Source organism: Monopterus albus, unplaced genomic scaffold, assembly GCF_001952655.1.
Source record: "Monopterus albus unplaced genomic scaffold, M_albus_1.0 scaffold18.1, whole genome shotgun sequence".
NCBI classification, from domain to species: Eukaryota; Metazoa; Chordata; class Actinopteri; order Synbranchiformes; family Synbranchidae; genus Monopterus; species Monopterus albus.
Genome location: NW_018127898.1, coordinates 8,757,039 through 8,768,117, shown reverse-complemented (window position 1 = coordinate 8,768,117; position 11,079 = coordinate 8,757,039). Strand labels below are relative to the sequence as shown.

The window sequence follows — 11,079 nt, the reverse complement described above, 5'->3', positions numbered from 1 at the left end:
GCATGTTGACAAGAAGAAAAAGGTGATTATGTCATCTCAAATTTATTCACAAGCACTCACAGGCAAATACTCTTCTGGAGAAACAGAATTAGGCAAGTGAGGGTTCATCCTGCAGACAGCGCTGGATGGAGAGGAAGGAGGTCATGATGTCTGTGTGTGCTTTTTCAGGGGTTTTAAGGCAGAGTGCATGGAGGAATACTGAATGAGTCACAACCTGCATTTATGAGCAGCAGCAGGAGGACCTGGTCTGCATTCTGAGCTCAGGGCTGGGCTATAAACATGTTAGGTCTGGCTTGGAAACTAAACAGTACCCTCTATTGGAAGACAGGGAGACTGCGTGAGGCAGGGCCTGACCCGGTCAGAAGAAACACCGCAGGCAATGCTGCTGCTGCTCCTTCTGTCAACTTTCAATCCAGTTAAACTACTTAATTAGCTTGAAACACAACCCATACCCTTCAAATGAAAGAGTAACTCCTATGTCATAATAACTTTCTTAAAACATGATGTATTTCTTCTTTTAATCCTGTCAGTCTCCAACACTGAAGTACCTCCACTTAATGTGACTCGAGACAGTCAGCACGATTTGTTATGGACTGCTGCTCACGACACTTCCATTCAAACATTCTTCTCCTGAGGCATGAATCACTACACATACTAGTCCAGTAGGATTTAACCCTGGTGCTCTGTTAAATGAAATCCAGAGGCCTCCAGGGGTCCAATGACCAGGGCTCCATGGTGGGGTTGCTAGGGAAAATGAGGGATAATCTAATTTCATAGCTAATTTACTGACTGGTTTGATCAAAGACTTCACTTTACTCACCGCAGCTATCACTCCAGCTGCTGTATAAGCTCCTATAATTACATACCTTCAAACAACATACTATATCTACAAGCAGTAAAACAGGATGTAACAAAACAGTAGAAAAATCTCAGTATAGTTCTGAAAAATCTTAGAAACGTTCTGCTTCATGTTCACGATCCATCCCTGCAGTGTTTTCTTTTGGTTCCAGTTTCATTTTATTTGACTTTTTGCTTCTCAAAAAGGCCAGAGGCAGTTTTTCTCATTGCAGATCTGACAACAGGCTGGTGTATCTCCCTTTCAAACATTTTATCCCTAGCTAATAATTTCCTGCTCCCTGAGGCTGCGGGCACAGGAGACAGCAGAGATCTAATTTAGGGCACTAAGCAAATTCTCCAAGTGCAGTAATGACATTTGCATACAGTATACAGTGGTATATCAGTGTCAAACCATTTTTACAGGCCACCAATTTCGCCAAAATTGTCTGTGAAACCTTGAAGTCACTGTCCTCCTTTGTCCATATCTTCTACCCTTCATGAAGTCGGGGTCAGGTTAAAACCATTTAGTGCCAGGCTGCTTTTACTATCCCCCCTGACCTGGCATTTGTCCCCCTGGAGACAAATCTTCAAAGGCCACCATTTAAATTGTGCAGCATGGATTAATGCAGTCCTCCTGTGATTTCCTCTGAGAGCCTGGTTAAATTCCAGCAGTCAAATGACAGCAGTGACAAGACAATATTATAGCTGAACATCCCCTAGAGCTATGCCAAACAAAGTGACATGAAACCTCATCTTTTGGTTATTTATGAAAGTGATAATGTTCCGTTTTTGTTCCAAGTGTTTCAGAGAGGTGTTAATTCAAGACTGTAGACACTTTGAAGGCTGCGGTTTGTGCTGCTGTTGAGCTGCACTGCATTATACAGAAAGCTGTTTCTGTTATAGCCGAGCGCTGCTGATATAAATGGGCTGGACAAAATAATAGGAACGCTTACAATATCAGCAGCACCACAAACTGCACCTTACAGAACACACATAAAGTTGAATTAGCACCTCTCTAAAAAGCCAGTTTGAACAAAAACTGAACATTATCGCCTTCATAAAATAGGATTTATTGCACGATCACTGGATTAAACTGCACTGGTGTTAGCTAGGTGCACCTAGAAACTGTAGTCTATCCCATAGAAACCTCCTAATCTCTTCTGCCTACATTATTTTTCAAGCCCTCTGCTATATGCTACCTTTTCATAATAAACACAAATAATGCATGCGCATACAGTTTTAATGCACATGACACTGCTGTCTGCAGAAATAATGCCAGGATGGACAGAAAAGAAAAACTTTACAACCAAAATACAAGATAATTAATTTGCCAAAGTAACACAGCTGTAACTAAAACATTAATGTTGGCTGCATTTCATGAATAGGTTAATTGCTGGTATGGAGTGTGCTGGCTACACAGCATGGCTTACTGGGGGACCTATATGCATTAAAATGTCTGTGAGAAACACCATTTCTTCAGGTTCAGGTATTTTGCAGCCCTCTAATCAGAGATCAAAATCCACCTTTGCTGTAAACAAAGCACAGTAGTGTGGGAGTATTCTGTGTCACAACTCCATACTACATAAAAAAATACTAACTAGGGTCTGAGCCTGTAGTGTGGTCATACTGGAACAGTGACAAAGTATTTTCCAAATAGCCATTATGCACACTGCAAAAGACTGACCTTTTGAGTGCACACAGTTGTCTCACAACGCACAAACATGAGCCTCTAACAGGTATAGGCCATTAATTGCAAGTGGTAGTATAAGTGTGAGGATGATACTGGCAAACAAAAAACTAGTAACAAACCTTTCAAAACCACTTTGCTCTAAGACCTGTTAATTAGCAGTGGTGCACTGAAGCCACATGACCCACCATAACCTAAACATGTAAAGAATAAGTATACAGTATGGAACTGAGACAAAGCAGAGGTCTGCGTTGTGTTGGCTTCTGTTGCTGCTGAAAACACGGTCAAAAAACAATTAATGAAACTCCAATATAACTCACTTTTCATGGCAAACATTTTGATCACAGGAAAAAACACAGGTGTATATAAAGCTACAGGTGTGCTCCCAAAAACTGCCCCAATTACTAATCCAGTGAGACAGCATAAATTATACCAAGATACTTGAACTTACCTTAATTGGAATGCAGCCATAATTAGGGCTATTAACTACGTTTTCCTGCTATACAAAACACTTAGTCCCATATCCAGCTGTAACCACCATAATCCAGGATGTGCAAAGGGGACAAAGACTAGCACTGCATACAGGGAACAGAATAAATGAGATTCTATGTGCAAATAAAGAAGACTACCACTCATAAAAATGTTAACATTTATTGCTGTTCCTGAATACCGCATTGAAAGTAAAGCATTCAAGAGTATACACAGAAATTATACAATTATATATGGTTTCACAAAGGCAGTGAACACATACTGTATTACAATCTACAAAAATCTACTTTACAGAAATTTAAAATTCTAAATATCAAAAAGTACAGCTGCAGAACTGGAACCAGAAACCGCTCTCGGTCAGTGACACAACATGGTGACATCACGATACAAAGAAAGCGGAAGTCATCTTTGTACTTACAGCTGGTTTGGAAACTACAACCAGCAGACTAAACAAAAACATATCCAAAATAGCTCAGTGAACTGAAATCATATCATATAAATTATGATGTTTTATGCACCCAAACAATCATTTTTCAGAGGTCCCCTCTTCAAGGTACCGTCATATTATGTTCAGAGGGATTGGTAGTGTATCATTGCAAAAATATGGTTAGAATATAAGGACACACTGAAAAACAAATCTCCCATCTCACAAGAATCGAGAAGTAAATTTTAAAACCGCACATGTTCTCAACAGCCTGATGGGTCCTGGTGGAGTTAAACAGCGGTGGTGGTGAGGGGGCTGCGAGGTTGAGGTCACTTCCTAACTAAAGACCATTTTCACATGAGCTTCAGTGAGGAACAGAAATGGTGGTGGTAGCTCATAGCTTGAACAATTTTATAAACAATGAGGGGGTGGTATGGCTCTGTTCTGACCCTGGTAGTGTACTACACTGGCCTTAAAGGGTACAAACCAATCCTGCCTACCAATCCTGTTTCTAATGGTTGCAGCGAGTGGCATAAGAAACCACACCACCACAACATTTGAGCAACCTGATTTAAACAAAAACTGCCAAGAAACAATGTTTTAAGGTTAAAAACAAAGGATATGAAGATCAATAAAATATTCCCGTTAAAAAGAAAAAATGAAAATCTATCTGTATGCCCACATAGATACCAGGTAGCCATTTTGGAGGAGTTTCCAAGAGCAGGACGAGGTGTTTGTCTTGTGTATGAGGTGCAATTAATCTCATTTCCATTGACTGTCAAGCTGGATTCAAGGACAAGCTGGTTTATGGTCACACATGGCTGCAGGGAGGAGGGCTTCAGTCTAATCCTGTTCCATGGGCTCCTCAGTGGTTCCAGTGTTCAAGATGGCACTTCCCATGGTGCCCTCTGTAGGAGGTTCAGTCGTACTGCTGGATGGAGTGAGAGCTATATCCTCTCTGGCCGCCTCTGTACTCTCCTCTATGCTACAGCTGCTACCCCTACTACTACTCCTGCTGCTCCTCCCGTTTTTTTCCCCCCGCCACTGCTGCTGCTGCTGACTGGGTCATTGCTGCTCTCCTCACTGTCCCTGCTGGTCTCAGGGCTCTCCAGGACACCTGCAGGTGCCTGCTGCTCTGTCTGATCCATGTCACTGCCCTCCTCCTGGGAGCCACACGGCACCTCCCTCTCAGCCTGCTCCGCCTCCTGACCCGAGTCTTCACATGCCATGGCCTGTGTGCTGCTGGTTGGTTCTGCAGTGAAGAAGTAGGAAAGCAGAGGGGCCAAAGGATTCAGCATAACTGAATTTTTGAATCCTAACTGACTAACAAAAATTTACCAGAAAATGCTGTTTTTACACACAATATGAAGTTGGATCCAGGTCAGACTTTGGTGTGTGGTAGAGCCTGTGTGGATGTTATCATATCTTATAGGCATTATGTATGGAGTTAGAAGCAAAAATGCTGAAATTAGCCTTATCTCATAATGGTGACGAATCCTTTATAAAATTCCTGAATCTTGATGATGATGCAGATCAGCACCAAAATCTAATGGATTGATGTGTACGCCATATCCTACCTCTACAAAAATGTTATTCAAATCCATTCATTACTTTTTAAGTTACGCTGTGAACACAGCAACCAACCAACCAACAAATACCAGCAAAAACATTCCCTCCACCTTAGTGGATATAATAATATCAATAAGACTAATGAGTAATATGACTCGTACAAATCTTCTTCTGGACACATCTTTCAAACCCAGGCACACATTCCTGTCTATGCTGAATTTCTAGAAATGTTTCCCTAAACACTTGAGCATTGTGTTGTATGTTTTCATTTCTGAGCATAATGGAAGAGGATTTTCCTTCAGATCTACCACCGACTATAATTGGGTCCTTAATCCTTTCATCAACTCCAATTTTTCATAACTTACCTGTGAACACAGTACCTTTAAGAGTAGAGGATTTCTCTTCAGCATTGCAAAACATATCTCAAACAAACCAACATGGAATGAAAAAAAACCAACCTTGGTCTTCAGCGGCAGCAGCACTGCTGGAGGCTTCACCGTCCTTGCTATACCCGACTTTCTCCTGTTCTTCTTCATCTTGAACCATGGCTTCTGCCTCTTTTGACAGGCAGGTGGTATGTAAAGGCCTCAGTGTATTCGTCTCCTGTTCTTCCTCTTCATCCTCCTCATCTTCCTCTTCATCCTCTTCCTTGCTGAACTTAAGTCTCTTCACCTCCTGTTGCTCAGCTTCCATGCTCTCCTCTGCATCTGGGTGTTTGTTCTTCACCGAGGTGCCCAGGGAGCCTCCTGACGCCGAAACCTCACTGATGAACAAAGACGACACAGGACAGACGGATGTGATCAGGTGGGTTTGTGTTGGACATTACACAGATTTTCTGGTGTATTAAAGCTCCTTACTTTAAGTCTTTGTTGCCTTCTTGCTCTGTGTTGAGGTCTTTGTTGTCTGTGCTGTCTGGCAGACCATTTGCAGCTACTGAGTTAGCCAGAGACACCTTCGTTCGACTCAGTGGCCGGGGAGTTCCTGGACCGTTCACTTTTCTAACAGAAGGCAAAAGAGTGAAATTAATAATAATAAAAAAAAAATCTCATGCAACTTAAAATATACACATCAAAATCAAGAACCAGATCTGTCCACAACACAACCTCTCTGTAAAAGCAGATGCGCTCCCAGGAAGCATGACTCCATTCATTCTGTTGACAGCACTGCATCCATTTTTTCTGCACAAACACAAAACCAGAACTCTTCATCCAATAGAAAATATAAATATTTCCCAAACTTTTTATATAGTTATTTTTAAAAGTTTCATTAGGACACAATACTTACTCTGAGGTTGGATGAACACAGCTCACCACCATTACGTTCTAGGGGAAAACAAGAAAGGAGTGACAGAAGATCATAGGTTAATGACTTAAACATCCGCTGCTTAGGGACTTACCTTCTCCACGCCCCGAAGAAACTTATCTGTTCCTTTGTAGTTCTTCTTGGGTTCTGTAAGCAGTTCGCACAAGCGCTGGATTGTAAATGGGATTCTAAAAGAAAGAAAAGAGCAAGATTCAATATACAATACATATATTCAAAAATGTGTCATATAGAAAGTGTGGTGTTCTTCCTTTCATTGAGTACATCCTTGATGTCAAACCAACATGCTGAATACATTTCCTTCCTCAACAAAAGGAATTAAATGTACAGAATGATAATTATATCACTGAATATGGAAAAAACTTGTGATAATAGGTGGGGAACTGAATTAAAGCATGACATGGACTGATTATGTACAATATAATGTGTTAGTGTCACCATTATGTTAGTGACTCTCAAGCTCAACTATCTAGGGATGCACCAATACCAGTACTGGGTCCGATACCACCCTCTAGTACTTGTACTTGTAAAAGATGTCTGATACTCTTCAGTTTGTTTTTCCTTAGCTATGCACCATGGCAGTGGGTGAAGTTGTGCCAGAAGTTTGTGATTGCATTTAATCACAATCAGCAAATACATCTCATTAAAATAACTGTCTCTAAAGTAAATGCACTTTTATAGTAATTGTTATTTTTATAGTAGAAATGTGGCAATATTATATTATGCAATATTAAAATATGCAATTAGAGACTGTAGCAGTGAGGAAAAGACAAGAGGCAGAGATGGAGATAGCAGATATGAGGATGTTGATGTTCTCTTTAGGAGTGACCAGGATTTGGAATGAGCACATCAGAGGGACATCTCAGGTCGGCTGTTTTGAGGACAAGGTCAGAGAGGCCAGATTGAGATGGTGTGGACATGTGCAGAGGAGGGATAGTGGTTATACTGGTAGAAAGATGTTGGAGATGGAGCTGCCAGGCAAGAGGTCAAGAGGAAGGCCAAAGAGGAGATATATGGATGTGCTAAAAGAGGACATGAAGCTAATTGGGGCGAGAGTAGAGGATGCTGAGGATAGAGGTAGGTGGAAACAGATGATTCACTGTGGCGACCCCTAACGGGAACAGCCAAAAGAAGAAGAAGAAAATATGCTACTGTAAATACTTGTACTAAGGCTAAAATAAAATGGTACTGGTGTATCCCTATGCGGATCAAAACTTGCAGCTGAACTTCTGTTAACACCTGTGTTAATCCAGGGCAGGGCATTGACTAGAAACCCAATACACCAGTGGATCCGAGCAGCTATGATCACATGGCTTGTCAGACTTCTCAGAAGAAAAATGTTTTTTGGAGTGAGACACAGTGTTAACTGAAGTGTAGGAAAATTACTTGTACTACTATTCTTCTTGACCACTGTTACTTGTGAAATAGTGGAGCCTCATGCTGCTGTCAGCATTGATTTTCCCTCTCAATTTGCATTTTGGATCAGGTCTATTTTGGCCTGGGTCAGACTGTCCTCAAGTCTCTTCTTTACTGTGTCTGTTAATCAGTAAAGTGTCTGTTAATAATATGTTAATGTCTGTTAATAATATCAACTTGTTTGTCAGGTTGGGGTTTTCTTTTCATGACTGCTTTGAATCACATCCCAGACTTTGAACCCCAGAAGACCTCTTGTCTGGTGTATCCAAAATTTTCATTCCCAAATTCACTCAGCAAAACTTCAATGAGGAAGAAGACCCCCCACCAACTCTTGTGGCCCGATCACCAAATACCAATCAATAAATCAAATTTTAAAAAATGTAAGTTTACAATGGGTTCAGACAATGTCACACAATTTCAGACACAAAAAGTTTATTTCACTACTGTAGCTGGGTACCTACCCATTATATCCATTCACAATCTTCAGGATTCTCTCCTTCATATCTTCAAATGGAATTGACTCCACATTGGGATTTGCAGGACCCCTTTGCTCAGGTGCTGAGGCTCTGAAGTCATCCATCACATTCTCCAATTTGAATAGGAAGTAGTTTTTAAATTGAGACCACTGAACCCTGTAGGAAAGTGGTAAGCAGAGTAAGGTTTGGTAAGCATAAGCATAAACGTTACTGCCAAGTATTTCAAGAATACAAGGAATTTGACTCCAGCCTAATGGCCCCAATGTGCACAACATAAAGACAAAATAAATACACAATATATACAAGGTACACATTTGGTATAACACATTGAAAGACTGAAAACCTTTAAACACTTTGCATAAAAAATATACACGATTACAAATTAACAAAGGAATAAATAAATAGTATATTTAAAAATTTCTGTATAAGATCTTTAAAATGAGTAAGTGTGATATAGTACTAGTAACAAGTAGGGGGAAATGTATCATGCCTGACATCTTCACTTACATGGTCTCTCCAGTCTTGGCAATATGACATAGAAACTGTTCCAGAAGCGGAGATGCCTCCTTCTTTGCTTTCTTGTCAAAATCTAAGGGGAAAAATTAATAACGGTGTGAGTAAACGTGCATTTACACAACTAGCTACACAGCCAAACACAGATGACTAGACTTTGATCTAACCTAGCCCAACTTGTAGTTTTGATCATTTTACTATAAAGCCTGGATGTTGTAACCATATAATGTGATAACCTACTTTAGCCATCTAAATAAGTGTTGTTAGCTACTTTTCAACGACACTTTGAAGATCCCACTGTCCTCTTATTGTTAGCTATTTACATAAAGTTGCGGGCTAGTATATGCTAACCGATGTGCTAAACCTACGCTACATCGCTTGTTAGCTGCTACTAGCTGAAGTTTAGCCGCTGGTTAGCATATTAGCCGAAACAGCCTAGCCGGCAAACAGTGGTTTACCAATTGCCGGTGACGTTCATATATCAGTGACACCAACCAGCTAACGCTACTTCATCACAGTCAAACATAGCATTGAGGATATTGTCTAATACTGGGGAAAAAGAATACATATTTGGAAGTATTAATAAAGGTTATCACTTCTTTTAGTTAGCTTTCTTGTCAGGCTAATATATTAGACAGACAGCTAAGCTAACCATTTCCGTGAAACCGCTTGTAATGTTAGTATTAACGAACCTCATGAGTAGCGGGCTAGCAGCTATCTAGCTCACTACATTAGCATGAGCTACATTCCGTTTGTTTACTTATAAATACATCCACACATAAATGAGTAGGCTCAGTAAACACAAAAGTATCGAAATAAACTGAAGCGACCTCTGAGCGCCTCTTGGAGCGAGTCAATTTCCATCACGTCGTTGTCCTCTGTCAGTCCTGTGTATGTAGGAAACAGACTGGCGGATAGCTGCTGCAGCTAAGCTACAACCTCACAAGCAAAGAGGAGGGAGCATTTTAATATGGCGCCGTGAGGTCACTGCCTGTTCAGCATCAGAAAAGGAGGCACGAGCAACAGACCTCATCTCATGAATGGAGCAGTTTCCTCTCGGTTTTAAATAAATAAATAAATAGTACCCAAATGAAATATAGTCTATGAAATAATACAGTAATAAATGAATGAAGATAATAGAATTCTAATTAGATATAAAATTTATCCTACAATTTTTTGCAACTTATTATAGAGGAATAAATATACTGATGTATTGTAACATGTATATATGCATGTTAGCACATTTGTACATTTCTGCGCTACCTCCTATCTGCCCATCTGCCAATATGAATTATTTTTAAATTTGTAAATCCACCCATAACATCTACATTCAGCTTACAGGGTTTGTGTATTCACTGTCTTCTTTCATTAACTGCAGACTTGAAAAAAATCTATTTTTTATTATTTGTACGATTTGGCCAGTTTTTTTTTTCAGTAGGCTTGGAAAATCATTAATATGTTACAGTGTATTTATAAGGGATTTTATGGAATCAGGATTTGAATTCAAACACATTTAAAATCAGCAATAGTTAGCCAAAAGCATATATAAAACACAACAATAAAACATAATTACAGGCATTTAAACAGGCATGTGCCTCAGAGTGAACTAAAGGCAAGAGAATAAAAGCCTTTAAAAGTGGGGAGAGTCAGTGCCATTAGGATGTGTAATGGTAAGTTATTCCACAGTCTAGGGGCCACATCTGAAAAGGTTTAGTCTCCTCTGATTTTTAACCTGGCCCTTGGAACTACTAAGAATCTCTGTTCCTTAGACCTAAAGGACTTAATGGGAGCATACGGATACAAGAGTTCCAGGATATAAGGAGGAGTAATGACTGAAATTCTGAAATGAAACTTAAACCACACTGGAGACTAATAAAATGAGGCTAGAATCAATGTGACGCGCTTGTGTTTTCCTGTCACCAAGTTTGCTGCTGCATTTTGGACCAACAGTAGATGATCTAATGAAGGTCAAGGTCAAGTTTATTTATACTGCACCTTTCATACACAGTGGCAGCTAAGGTGCATCACATATACTGTGAGATCATAGAAAGAACCATACAAAGTTAACATCAAAAAAGATAAAATAATATAAAAAAACAAATACCAACACAATCTCACACACATGCATTCATACCAACCCACCTGTACCAAACAATTAACAACAAGCATATTCATAGGCACAGGAAAATAAGATTGGTTTATTCCCACATAAAGAGAGCTGCAGTCATCAATACGACTAGAAATAATAGCATGCATGAGCTTTTCAAAGTTGTTTAAACTCAGGAATGTGAAAGTGATTTGCTTGTTCAGTTTTAATTCGTATTCTAAGATAACACCCAGATTTTTGA

The 11,079-nt window shown here is 39.9% G+C and overlaps 1 protein-coding gene across 1 annotated transcript; it reads right to left on the bottom strand.

The window, feature by feature from the left end:
* Nucleotides 1-3,841: 3,841 nt before the first annotated feature.
* On the bottom strand, nt 3,842-9,742 carry ppp4r2b (protein phosphatase 4, regulatory subunit 2b). The gene is given in 10 exon segments (XM_020593315.1): nt 3,842-4,481; nt 4,484-4,689; nt 5,465-5,769; nt 5,864-6,004; nt 6,110-6,184; nt 6,291-6,328; nt 6,403-6,496; nt 8,204-8,374; nt 8,726-8,807; nt 9,562-9,742. Coding segments are annotated over 10 exon segments (1,347 nt in total). The 5' UTR covers nt 9,596-9,742; the 3' UTR covers nt 3,842-4,280.
* Between the last annotated feature and the right edge of the window lie 1,337 nt (nt 9,743-11,079).